Here is a 14,265-nt window from a genome sequence, read left to right as displayed (position 1 = left end):
AAGCGTCTGGAATGGCTTTCGACACTGCCTGCCTTTTATGTAGGATCAAGAAAGGCTTTAAGTCATTAGTCTCTTCAACCCACCCCTCAATTCTTCTCCTAAGTGCTTTCATATGTTTAATATTGCTGCTTTCAGATGTCATTTGTTCCACAGAGCTGAGCAATGGGAGCTAGGCTGCTTAGAAATACACAAGCTAACATAAAAGTACTAAGTAATTAATAATATTGATTAAATGTGTAGTGTAACATCATGATGATGTAAGCAATACAGGAGTGTTCTGTTTTGTGTCTCCCATAAAGTGTTACAGCTGACTTTGATACTGAGCTATTGAGCTTGATGCGTTTTATTTGTCTTCTTGAACACTCTTGCTTTCGTACGTTGTGTATTTCAGACAGATTTTCAGATTTTCCATGTGTTTAAAGTTTGACATAATAAGGTGACTTTAACTGGGCTTTCCATCTAACCCAATATATTGCCTACATGTTACTCAAAACATAATTACTCCACCTGAGATCAAAGCACAGACTGTCATTCTTTATAGACGGCAGTGCTCTTCAAACAGTGATCATTCTGTGGCTAAGCTGTGTGTCAAATGGAGGTTAGAACAAGTTAAAGCAAGTGACTGGGGCACGAGGGACCAGAGTCCATCAATCGGAGCCAAAGATTAGACAAAGCAGAGGCCTTTTTTTGCATGGAAGACTTGATTGTTATAGTGGTATAGGCACTGATCATGTGACAGTAACAGGTCAGTCAGCCAGACAGTTTGTACACCACCCAGTTCTTAAACAGAGCCACGACAAGAATCAATTTAGTTGTTAAGGAGTATTCATTTGGCTTAAAAATTATATAAAATGACAAAGGGTCTTAAGGTATCAATGCAAAATAGAAAAAATCCTGTATAGAAGAGGTTACAGATGAGCTTAAGTGACAAGACACTTGTATGTAACTGCTCTCCCTTCCCAAACACATACCCTCAGAAAACTACATTTTACTGTTTAGTGATATCTGCTTACTGGCTTGGATCTGTGCCGTTACGCAGAGCCCTAAGACATCTCAACAGCCAAGGTAATATCTGGTAATTTCACGGTTACACATGTACAAATGTATAGCTTTGTGGGTTGAATTTTTTTTTTTATCAGTTTGAGAAAAGTCTCTGCTGACTCACTGAGAAACCACGCAGGCTTCCCCGGTCTGGCGAAAACACACGTGGCAGGTTAAAGTAATGTGAAGGGCACAATTATCCAAGCACTAAATGCTTTCCCTTTGCCGTGATGAAAGAGCGGGAGCCCCCTTGCACTCCTTGGCTCCTTGTTTATTTACCTTCAAAATTACACCCCTCTCTTCCTGTGTCATGTTCCTCTGTTCCAATTTGTTTTGTTATGCTTCCTCCTAAAAGAGAACATCTATGCGTGTGGTCGCCCGAAATGACGGCAGACTGACACACAATTTCTCTTTGCTAAACACACACACACACGCACGCATTCTTTCAACTCACTACTGAGAGGACCGCCCCACCCCCAACTTCCCCCATCACCACCATTCAGTGCCCCCTAACCTCCGTGACACCTCTAACTAAACCACATTGCTGGACGGTCGGGGGGGAAGAGAAAACTTCAAAGTGGCCGGAGGGGGTGCTCCTTTTTCCTGGCACTTATCATCCGAAGGGCTTGCTGCTTCCCTTATTACTCTAATGACTTCCAACTGCTTCAGCAGGCTTTGATGGGGGGAGCAAGGGCGCATGCTGGAAGCACCTGCTGCTGAAAGGAGCACAGGTGGGCTGCAGAGCCCCGAGATCGAGAGAGAGGAGGAGGGGTTACCAAGGCGACACTGTATAGTTGCTATGCTCTAGCACAATAACAGGAGAGTTCATACAAATGACAGCTTGAGTGTCAACTTGCTGGCAGTCAGTAGTTTATGAAGAAGCTTTATTAAAGAAGAGAAATATGACATGAGGTACGCATGTTCAGCTACGCTATGGCTCCATCTAGTGGCACCAGGACAGGTATTAAAAGTCCAGAAGCTGTAAAGGAAGGTGAAATTGAAAATAAGTACATAACTCATCAACTGAATAATACACATTCAACAGTTGCTGATCACCATCCCATGCTAGGGCAGTTAACGGTAAATAGTTTGGTGGTAAGCATATTGTGGATCTTGCTTTAATTGGAGATAACACCCTTAACAACAACAAAATATTTAAACACAGTTTATAAAATTATAGTCTACATTACTAATTGCTGGTTTACAAACATAAAACATACCAGTTGTGGAAGGATTTTTTCAAAGTGCTCTATATCAACCCGGTCACAGTCTTCACTATCAGCCTGTTTAACTGCTCTGCGTGCAGCTTCTGAAATATTGACAGAATAATAGTTTGAGAACAATGCTGTGTTGGCTGCTAGTGTGCTTTGAATTTCTGTTGGAAAACCTGTGACGTTTACCTTCCACAAACACTTTCAGCATCTCGGCCATAAGACTGACAGCATCGCTACTGACTGGAAAAGAAACCGATTCAAAGTCCTAGATTAGAAGCGACATGATAAACAACCATTACTGTGAGATTTGGTGCTTGAATCTTTGCTTTGTTACCTGTTCCTTTTTATGAGAACAGTAAAGTGATTTTAACTATTCACTCCTTGGCATTAACGATATTGAAAATTACGTATTTCACTTCGACAGCGATTACTAACAGAGCCTTTAATGGTGAACACAGCAAATAAATTATTTTCTCACGTTTCGTTTTGTCCTCCTTGAAGAACTGAATCAAGAGTTTGCTTACTGTCTCCTGAAATATAAGATTCATATAAACAGATAAATAGGTGCAAATAACTACACTGGAATTCCTCCAAAATTTCCTCTGCTTGGATTAAAAAATATATCAGGAAACTTCACTTCACTTTTCCGCGATTCGCTTTACCTTCAATGACAGAAGAGAATTTACCTTTTTGAAGACTATTTCAGTTGCTGAATCCGCCATTGTCTGTCCATATATACGCGCCTATGATACCGTTGGCTAAAATGGTCTTCTTCTTTCGCACCCGGTAAACTAAATTGTATTATACTGCCATCTAATGTGGTGGAGTGCAACGAATCAGATTTTGTTTAATCCAGTGCAAGTATTCGTTTTGGATTACCTGTATCCATAAACAAACAAGTAATGACACCATTTAAAACACAAGCAATATAGAGGCTGGGTGTAAACTCTAAAATTGAAGGAGGAGACTTAATCAAAAGAGTGTTGTCATTGGTAATGATGTCTCTGCACATTGAGCTAGTGGCAGTTCATCATTTTGCAAACCTGGTCCACAATAAAGCATAGCGATCCAAGTCTGTTGCTGACAGTAACTAACTAGCTGAACAGCAACATTTTACTATTATAGAGGGTTATCAACTTTGTGTTGTACGGCTAATTATGGTGACTATGACCTTGAATTCAGACTTCTCCAGCTGACAAAATGTACATGTCACATTGTTATTGAGATAAACTGCTGATCCCTCCTTTTTGGAGTTATAGTCAATAAATGACTCTCATTTCTGTGAGTAGAAGCTACAGATTAACCTCCATTACCCAAAGCCACCTGAGCTGTTTACAAAATGATAGAGAGAAATGGTTTGTCAGGCATTGTCTTGGGAGAGCCGGTGCAGTTTGTTTTCGCCTTCGGAAAGGCAGTCAGAAAACTGACAAATTGTAAAATAATTCCACACTACTGTAGTGGTCAGTTCGCCCACCTTTCACGTGGAAAGACATGGTTCTGAAATCCCAGACGGAAAAAATGTGAGTTGAGTTTACTTATCTCATCCTCCACCTACAATAATGGTATCTTTACCTGTTTAAGCACATACGTGTCAACTGACAGCAGGTACACATTGACTGTTCTGTGTTTTTAACTGACCCCCAATTCTCACAATTTCATTAGAAAATTATTTGAATCCACAGAATTCTCAGCCCGTATCAACAGACCCTGTCTGACACAGTATTAACAGAGAGTAGATTCAGCATTTCAGGGTTTTGTTGTTGTTGTTGTTGTTGTTGTTGTTGTTGTTGTTGTTGTTAGACAGAACAATCAACTACATCAGCAGGGTCACTGGAGTGAGTCTGATAGATAAGACAAAGCAAGATTAAAGATAAAGTAAGATTTACTTTCAAACTGAACCTCAGTTGCATACTGCACAGGCTGGTGAAAGGCAACATAAGCCATAAACAACACTTCTGCTAAAATCTTTTTTTCAATGTTTTCCATGACCTCACATGAACTGTAACGAATGCAGAGGACAGAAAGAGAAAAAAAGAGATACAGCGAGATACATCAAGCAATCTTTGAATGATATCAGGGCAGATTAAAAAGCCATGTAACTCTATCTAAATTCTCTAAAACAGTCTTATAGATAGATAGATAGATAGATAGATAGATAGATAGATAGAAACTCATTAAAACTCATTTTCAGCTCTAAAATACAGCTTTCCCACAGCTAAGACAAACTAATAACTTTTCCAGAAATATGTAACAGTGCCCACTTAAAAACAGTCGATTCCCGATTTCCTTTTACTAGTGAAGGGAGGGAGGATATAAATGGGACAAAAGTCCTGCTGCGTTTTTAATTTATTTTATCAACACTCATATATACACTTCTATTTACACATACATCAGCATTTTTCATGTTAGTGATCAAAGAGATGGTACAAACATTTACATTCTGTATTAATTATATCATTGCACATTAGATTTTATGGTTCATTCAGTTACCCACAAGTAAACATTTCTTTACAAATGAGAGGTAACAGTATATGTATAAATATACCGATATACAGTATTGGTTGATGCGGTTAAACAGGTACAAACACATAAATTGTGTAGCATGACTTGTGTTTCCTTCTGTTTTACTTCATGATTTCTATTCTCTGTTTTTGCTTTGCCAAAAGTACACACTCTGCAAAAGTACAGGTCTATGCTTATGCTTCATTTTGCCAAGGATTGTAAGTCAGCTCCTGATCCATGATTGGGTTCATTCCATGTTTACCTAAGAGCATTGGAATGTTTTCAGGTTCTTCTTCCTTTCCAGAAAATAGAAAGCAAAAACAAAGTGAGGGGAGAGAGTACACTGAATAGAAAAATAAAACTTAACTAGCAGGTTTTGCTCTGTACAAAAGTCAAAGCATACACACGGCTCTCACACCACATTGCTATGACAACTCATAGACTACCCCCAATAGTTCAATATCAAGTCTAGTCCATATGCTCTCTAAACTCAAAGCCAAAATTATACCAAGTGTGGACACTATGGGACAACTCACCTTTGGGCTAATGACTTTCCGGACCTGAATCTGAAGGTGTGCCAGAAAATGAGGGCCAGCTTCTTGGGCTTCTTCTGCCTCTTCCTGAGAGGAATATCTTACATATCCCAGACCAATTGGGAATTCAGACGGCGAGATTTTCTTTACCTGGACCGCCATGACAAGCAATTCAAAACACTCATACTGGCACAGTAAAAACCTTTATCTCAGCGCTACTGTTATTGACACAGAATGTTCTTTTGTAAGAAATCGGATTCAAATGTGAGCATGTAATGAGGGCGTTGGAACATCCCAGAGGTTGGCTGTGTTGTCACAGTGTCTCACCTCACATTCTGTAACTGTCCCCCACTCCTGAAAGTAGGACTGCACGTCATTCTCACTCAAATTGGGGTGCAGACCTGTAATAACAAGTCCATGATGCTGTTGGGTAGAAAAAAAAAGCAAATAGATGTAAGAATCTTTTCAGGGGGCAAATTTTAAACATTGTGTAATTGTGGTGTACTGACTAATATCAAGGCACTATAATCCCTCTACCACTGAATTTTACTGTAAATGATTTGAACAACAAATGTTGGTAAATGTAAAGATTTTTGAAGTACCCATTCATTTAATTTTTCCAGGGATTCCATATGTATCTTTGGTGTGGAGATATAAACCCTTTTCTTAGGTTCCATTGTTTTCTGCAGTGCAAATAGCGTGACCCTAAAAACAAGAGAACAGGGTATAGAAAATAAACATTTTCAGAAAATGTGAATATTTCTTTCATTTCTCTGAATCACAGATTCATGTGCGGTTAAGAAATGGTGATCAACATACTACTAATATGTTGGGTCAGTGTTATAATGTCATAGGCATATGTAGTTTATAAGACAATACTGAACCTATTTTTATTGCTCATCATCCATATAAAGTAAACTTAAATGTCTAAAATATCATATCTACTGTACCTTCTTTAAGAAGACAAGTAGAGGCAAATATCTCCCAGTGGGCAGGCAGACTGAAAATGAGTTGCTTAGGCTTATTTTATAGGTATGTGAGAGAGGAAAACCTTCCCACAAGGGAAGCTTGAGGGGGTGTGGTTTGCTAAAAGTAGACAGAAGTGGCACTGGTCTCTCATTGAGCAGTGGTTTAGTGCATTTTTCTTCTTGTACTCAGAATATTTTTCCTTGTAGCTATAATGGGAACTTTTAATCCTATGTCAGTATTAAAACCATTTTATGGCTGTCTGATAAAATGAAGGCACTAGACTCACAGCTCTTGTGAGATATTTTAAAATATACTGGTAAACTCTGTACAGATATGATTTGAAATTAATGAGTGTCCTTACGAAATTAATGAGTGTCCTTGTTTGTTGTCTTTTTGTTGTCATTATTTCACATTAAGTACAGCTGAACTCAGCTAAACCTATGGTCAAATGTAGAGAGACTAGAAGTCAGGACATCCTTTTCTTTTGTTGTCATTTAAGAATTCAATGGGAAAATTGAGCTTCACCAAGTTTATTTCCAAATTGGAGGTCTTAAAAGCAGGACCTTCTAAAGCAATTACTCTTCCTGAAGTTCCAGTGAAAAGCTTGTCATTTCTATGTATGGCAGGCATTGGCTCACGTGGGTTGTGTACAGTTTATTCTTGGTGGCATGTTGGCTGTTCTTATGAATGTACATGGAATTTGATTCAGTTTCAGTTTGTACTCTCCTGAAGAGTGTATTGAAACAGAGCATTCAACATCTCTTCTGGGTCACTGGAGTAAACCTGTTGCAGGTTTTAGTGCTGACAGTTTAGATAGAGGAGAATACATGACTGAGGCAGTTAACAGACCATCAGGAGGCATAAGCCATGATCAGAAGAAATCACCATGGTAAAATATTTTCATGTTGATTGAACAGCCCAGTAATGTTGCACAGTTTGAATTGCTCAGCTGAGCACCACAACAAAACTAGATGGAGGACAGACAGAGGCACTCACTGATCAAAACACCAAATAAAGGCCAAAAATCAAAAGAAACTCAACTATTAGCTTGGGCTACAAACAGGAGAAGGTTAGGCTTGTGTTCGAGTTGAGAGACTCACCTGGCCTGTCTGTCCAAAATGCCAAGGCCAAAGTTCGTACAGGACACAAGTGGAATGCAATGCAGACAGTAGACCAGGCCATCAATCAACGAAACACCAGGAGATTGTTAGACTGCTGCAGCAAGGCAGGGCTGGTTTTGGATGGGCAACAGCACCCAAGATGTGGTCCATAGCCACAAAGAAGGAGCGGAAAGATCTTATGATATCCAAAGTTGTGAGGATGGAAGAAGAGAGCTGTAAAATCAGGGCTGTGAGCCAACAGCAATAAGGGAGCTGGGCAACCTGGGCGGCTGTGATCAACAGGGTCGTTACGTGGGCGGATATGTGGAGGATGCCTCAAGCGAGGCTTAGCTTCCTCATTAGGGCCACGTATGATTCCCTTCCCAGTCCCTGGAACCTGAACCTCTGGTACAGTCAGAGGAGACCGGCCGACTCTGTGACGCCCAGAATCCGAGCTTGCAGCGCATCTTTTCTGGCTGCAAGGCAGCTTTGATGCAGGGCCGGTACAGACGGCGCCACGACCGGGTCCTGCATAAGCTAGCCGAAATCCTGGAGGCACACAGGCTGGAAGCAAACAGGACCCATTAACATCTCAGCGGCTGATCCAGTTTGTCAGGCAAGGGGGCGATGCTCAGAGCAGCAGCACGAGGAAGTGGTTCTTCCTGTCTCTCAAAGGCAAGTTGAACATGAGAACTGACCTCGACTGCCTGTTGAAGTTCCTACAAGAGATCACCACAACCTCCCTACAGCCAGACATCGTGCTCTGATCCACTGCTACTAGGACGGTCATTATGGCCAAACTGACTGTGCCATGGGAAGAGGGAATGGAGGCTGCCTTCGAGAGACAGAAGGAAAAGTACACAGAGCTGGCAGCTGCATGCACAAAAGCATGGTAAAGGGCATTCACCTATCCAGTGGAAGGTGGTTGTAGAGGTTACACTGGAACATCCACCCAGTGGTTCCTGAAGTGTCTTGGGATCACAGGCTCCAAGCTAAGGAAGGCTATCAAAGGCCTGGCAGAGAAGGCAGAACAAGGGAGCTTCTGGCTCTTGCTCCGAGGAAAGGGCAAGGCGTGGGGAAAGCAAGAATCCTATGGCTGGCTGCAGGGGGTGGTGGGGAGACGTCCCCTGCTGCAGCTCCGCCACCTTGAGATGTTCTGGGATTAAAGGAGCGAAACATCAGTGAAGGGTGACTCCCGGCTTATGATCCTGCAGCCAGCACAAAGGCACCGCCGGAGGTGTGTCGGGCAGAAATGCCCAGCAGGTGGACTCACCTGTGCTTACATCTATCTGTCCCCTCAGGTGGCTTTGTTGGCCAGGTTAACATGTCTCTTGTCATTGAAGGAAGTGTCCCTCTAAATTACCTCACCTAATGAAGAGGTATTCCAAAGCACAGACCCAGGTCAGTACTACACAGTTTACCTTTAGTTTCTTGCTCCAAATTTTGCTATTTGAAAAACGACAGGAGTTAAATGACATTCTTTAGAAATTGAGCCTATGTGTTTTATGGTTTGTAACTTGCACACTGCATTGTTCTTATGAATTCACAAGAAGATTATTTGAAATTCTCCTGTGTGAACCTTTACCCCCTCAATACAGCTAAAACTTAATCATAGTAACTCAGTATCACTTTGGTTTCTGTGGAAGTATTACAGGATAGCTCAACAAACATATATTCTGGCTCAGTTGGGTGAATCTTTCACTCTAAACTAAAAAGCTAATATAGAGAATATAGAGGTCAGTATTCATTTTCTGTGGTAATTCTTAAGAATTCAAATGGAAAAATGCTGTTTGGCTTAAGTTTCAGGAAGTGCCCTTTGGGATTAGAGGTCTTAATGCAGGGATATTCCTAAGAAAAGAGAAAAGAATCTGTCTGTCTTTTGTTTGTCACTGCCACCTCTGCTATTTGTAAAATGATAGTTAGATGACAACTCAGCAAAGAACAAGTATTTAAACCAGTACGAAGTCAAAGTACAATTACAATCGGTGGTTTGACCATTTCTACATTGTGATTGGTAAAGGAAATGTCCGTCAAATCTTTTAAGAACAGAACTGTGTCTAACAAGAACAAAAAGGTCCAAAAGGATGAATTCCCTAATACGGGCATGCATGCACACACATATACACATGCACACACACACACACACACACACACACACACACACACGGGCACGCATGCATGCACACAAAATACATATACAACTACATTGTATAAAACAGAAAATGCAGTCAGTTGCCCGTGAATCTTACTGTGAACTATTACAATTAGTAAGGCCCCACACTGTTTCACAGGAAAATTCTTTGAATTCCCAGCTTTCCTTAATGGACATGTGTCAACAGACTATTTTTCAAATAGACTGCAAGGAACTAGATTCACTATCACTTCTGACTGCACTGTATAGTTATCTGAGACCGAACAATCAACACATTTTAACTGTCGCTGGAGGGAACCTGTTCTTCTGATGTTTTCAGATAAGCAAGATTAAAATAAACTGAACTTCAACTTTTTTGAAATAACACAATGACTCACCATGACACAATGACAAACAGCCCAGTTACATAGCATGCAACATAAGCCATGAGCAGTCATCCTGATCAAAGCTTTTTTCATGTTTTCTGTGGCCTCACTGAACTCAAAGTCTGTGATGAATATGTAATTACTGCGCTCAGAGAGACAGGAAGAGAGATACTGAGGGAATTAAGAGTAAACAGAATACTGGATATTTTATATTCTGAGACACTGATGCATGACCCATGATTCCTTCAAGCCATTACTGAATAGTACCAGAGCTGGACAAACTCATGTACCACTGCCTGAACTCAGTAAAAGAGTCTTAAAAGTATTTTTTATGAATCTTCTAAGGGAGGACACTGGCACACCATTTTCAGTGTCTAATGTCATTGGTTAATATTCCAGGGAAAGTTTTGAAATCTAAAATTCTCTCGAGAATTAAGAAATATGGCAATATAGCAAAGGAATTAAGAAATGTACTATAATGAACTATATATTTGTCTCTTCTTACTGTATGCATTTTGCTGGTGCATATTTCTTCTCCTCCTCTGTTTTTCCTTTCAGCTGTAAATCTAAATCTTTTATCTGTACTATAACCATTTTACACCTGTCTTACAAAATTACAGTGTTGAACTCATGGCTTATGGCTCTTTGTTTACGGAAGTTTATTTCAAAATTAAAATTCTTAAGAACAGGATATTCTGAAGCAGTGACATGTCTTGAAGTTACAGTGAAATGTTTGTCTTCCCCATGACTGGTTGGTATTGCCTTACCATGGCTGCATCCTTTATTTTTAGTAACTTGTAGGCTGTTGGTATGAATTCCCTAAAGAATTTGTGTCAGTGCTAAGATGAACTGTCTGAAATTAGTTTCACCACAGACAGGCACTTATTAATCAATGCAACAACAAAAGCCAGAATTACAAAGGAATACAACTGGCTATGTCCCCTTAGATGACTTTGTTTGCCAGGTTCCTTCTCTTTCGCACTATTGTCATTTACACTCAGGAGCCCAAACAGTTGTGGATAAGGTTAAGTGAACTGTACTTTTCTCTTCTCTGAATGTGTTACTTTGTTTGATGTTGCAAAGAAAAAAATATATAGTTTCTGGATTCTCCTGTAGCAGAGGAAGCATCACCTTCTTCATGTACCAAAGAGTCAAGCAAGAGGGAAAATTATGATTACAAGTAACTAGGTATTCCAAATTGGGGAGAAAAGGAGAAGAAACTTAAAGTGCTTTAAAAGTCAGTCTTTTGGGAGGGAGTTGATGTTCCTCGGATGCCCATCCATAAATTTTTGGTCAAACACTGGTCTTCTCACAGGAAACTCTAACAGACCTAATCATGGGACCCACAGTAATACTTAAAAATGGCTGAATCTTGAAGTTGAATGAGGCAGATTTATGAGGCAATGCATATCAATTATTCCAGTAATATCTCACACAGTATGCTTTAATATTGCTTTGAATTCAATTTGCATTCAATACAGAAGCACAATCTATCCATCAATACCAAGGAAAAGAGCAATTAAACAATCCATAACTCCCTGGATCTGGCCTTTTACATTTTTTTGAACCAGCATTGTTTGTATTGTGCCTGTCTTGGAAGTTGCTTTGGATAAATGTGTCTGCTAAATGAATAAATGTAAGTGCACAATAAAATTGAACATAAAAAATAATACAATAACACTACTCATTAATTAATTTGTAATGTTAATATGGATACAGACACAATACCAACAGGGTAAGAACGCAAATGAAACAAATAATACTTTTTTAAAGTTATTTTTAGCATTAATTTTTATCAGTATATATATAAGCATGAACATATTTCATATGTTCGTACAATAATGAACATATTTACTTCTGCATTTAAATGTAACTATTTGCTATGCCTAGAGGACATAAACAAAGGTACTTAAATGACTTTAATCAGTATGCAGTGTTGCACGCATTCTGACAGTCAGAAGAATTTGTGTTGTGTTGACTTAGAATTTGCAGTAAATTTTCTGTTCTTTGGCTTCAGCTGTCATCTGTTCTTAAGCTTCGGCTAACCAAGCACTGTAAGCAAGCCTGTATGCCAGACTCTGTCCAGTTTTAGGGTTCTGGAAGCGTGTTGAGACATTTTGGTATTCATCGACCTGTCAAGAACATAGAGACAGAGAATGAGAAGGTGGGAAAAAGAAGGAAGAAGAGAGGGCATCTCAGTTTTGTACATCTCTTACACTGCTGTTAATCATACAAACGACACATTCCTACTATGGAGTGTCTTTTCTGTCCCTGGAGAAAGAATTCTTTATATTTGTTGTTACATGTTTAAAATATTTATTTCAGATCTTCTTTACCATCTATGGATCTTAAATATAATGTTTTTACTTTATTCATTTTGCTTTTGGTATATTCAGCATTCCTTATTGCAATGACACCAGTTGCAAATGATCACCTCATACAAGAAATATAAGACATAATACAGTTCTCAAAATATGTCCTAAATATTTTAAGGATCCAGTTAAAATTTCTGTTACTAGTTTATCATTGGAAACTGTAGTTAATTTATTGTTTTTATGATTCACTGCTTGTCCCAGAAATCATTTTCCACCCTGTTAGTTTTTAGGTTTTTTTATTCAGCCTACAATGGTGCTGGCATCAGTTTCAGAAAGTGACAGGAACTGACATAATTTTCTGGACAGGCATTCAACAGAGGAAAGTGAAGTGAAAATAAGTGTTAGGATGTAAAGGAGTTAGGAGTTTCATATAAAAGTTGCTCAAACGTTGCAAGTTATGTTGGCTAAATCTTGACAAGGCACAAAGCTATAGCTAACATAGTTTAAAAATTCCACCCTGTTAGGTCCCACCCTGTTGGGTATATGAACTTGTCAGGGTGGAACATGCATCCTGTTGTGAATGAATGATGTATAATAATACGCATATATCTTATACTTTTAGATGGTATGATACATTATATACATAAATTGTGTGATAAAATAAAAATATAAGTCATAAAAATATCAAAGAAAGTTACTGTTCAAATTGCAAATGTTATGCAAGCTTCTAAATTATCTTGCAGATGTAGAAGGAATTAACTGTGAACATTTTTCTCTAAATACTGTCACTGTTCACCACTTTTTTGTTGTCGTTGTTGTTTTGGGTGGGCACAAAAAAGTGCTGGTTAAAAAATAAACAGTGCATGTATCACTCAGTAACAGTTGTTCCATAATTATTTGAATGCACATTATGAAATGAAGAATACATTATATCTAAGAAACTCTAAATATACTTATACACTTGCATTATTAACACACTGGGATATTTATGTATATCTCCACAACAGGGTGGAATATTCTCCATATCCGCCCATAAATATTAGGATTTAAGCTCCTGAGCATAGCCTGTATGTTTTCCTGAGAGTTAATCATGTCAGTTTTATGACAATATCAATGACACGAAAAACTGATACATATTAAAGAAAATATAAAAGAATCACAGAACACTGTACAAGTAATTAAAGTAATGCATTCAGTTCAAATGCCCTCATAACGCATAGTCAGACTTGTTTCACATGCATGGGGGATACTCACTTTTGGAGTCATGACTCTCCTGACCTCTGTGTGAAGGCCTGCTACTACATGAGGGCCAGCTTCTTCAGCTGCTTCAGCCTCTTCCTGAGAGGAATATCTCACGTATCCCAAACCGACTGGGTGTTCAGATGCCAAGATTCTCTTTATCTGTTTGATTAAAAGAAAAGAACAGAAAAGAAAAGGAAACATGAGAGACAAAGTTCTTTATTTTGCCAAACCAGGAAAACAATGCACAAATAAAGCCATTCCAAAAGAAGATCTGATTTTTGGACATGATCTGATGGTAAATGGAATTAGACTGAGCATGTCAGAGCATGACTGTTACACTGCCTGTTCTGATAGAACTGAACAGTGGTCTGTACTGTCACTTTACCTCACACTCTAGAATTTCCCCCCACTGCTGAAAGTAGGACTGCAGATCACTCTTCGTCAAATAAGGATGGAGACCTTTAACAACAATTCCATGATCCTGTCAGAGACAGACAGATTCAAAAGACAAAGTAAGTTTAACTCTGAACAATTTAAAGAACTCTTCAGCAGTAAGCAATATTAAATCCTAGTGAACATATTCACCCAGTCATTTAATTGCATTAAAGATTGCATGTATGTCTTGGGGGCGCAGACAAATAGCCTTTTCTTGGACTCCATTGTATTCTGAGTAATAATTAAGAAAGAAACCTGTGGATAAAATAAAATGAATAAAATTAGAAACTGGAAAATAGACTGGTTCAAAAGCACAGAGCTCTTAGTATTGGTAATATTGTATATTTCATGTCTGTCAATGAGAATAACGCTGTGAGCAGAGCTTTGCCACAGTAAA

General features: G+C 39.0%; 1 protein-coding gene across 1 annotated transcript; it reads right to left on the bottom strand.

Moving 5' to 3' along the window:
* Positions 1 to 11,906: 11,906 nt before the first annotated feature.
* On the bottom strand, positions 11,907 to 14,093 carry LOC115826009 (heterogeneous nuclear ribonucleoprotein A2 homolog 2). The gene is made up of 4 exons (XM_030789695.1): positions 14,070 to 14,093; positions 13,819 to 13,914; positions 13,446 to 13,592; positions 11,907 to 12,008 (listed from the first exon to the last, which is right to left on the bottom strand). Exons 1-4 carry the CDS (start codon positions 14,091 to 14,093, stop codon positions 11,907 to 11,909), a joined length of 369 nt encoding a protein of 122 aa, XP_030645555.1.
* Positions 14,094 to 14,265: the final 172 nt, after the last annotated feature.

Source organism: Chanos chanos, chromosome 13 (genome assembly GCF_902362185.1).
Source record: "Chanos chanos chromosome 13, fChaCha1.1, whole genome shotgun sequence".
Classification (NCBI taxonomy): Eukaryota; Metazoa; Chordata; class Actinopteri; order Gonorynchiformes; family Chanidae; genus Chanos; species Chanos chanos.
This window is presented reverse-complemented; position numbering and strand designations above follow the sequence as displayed.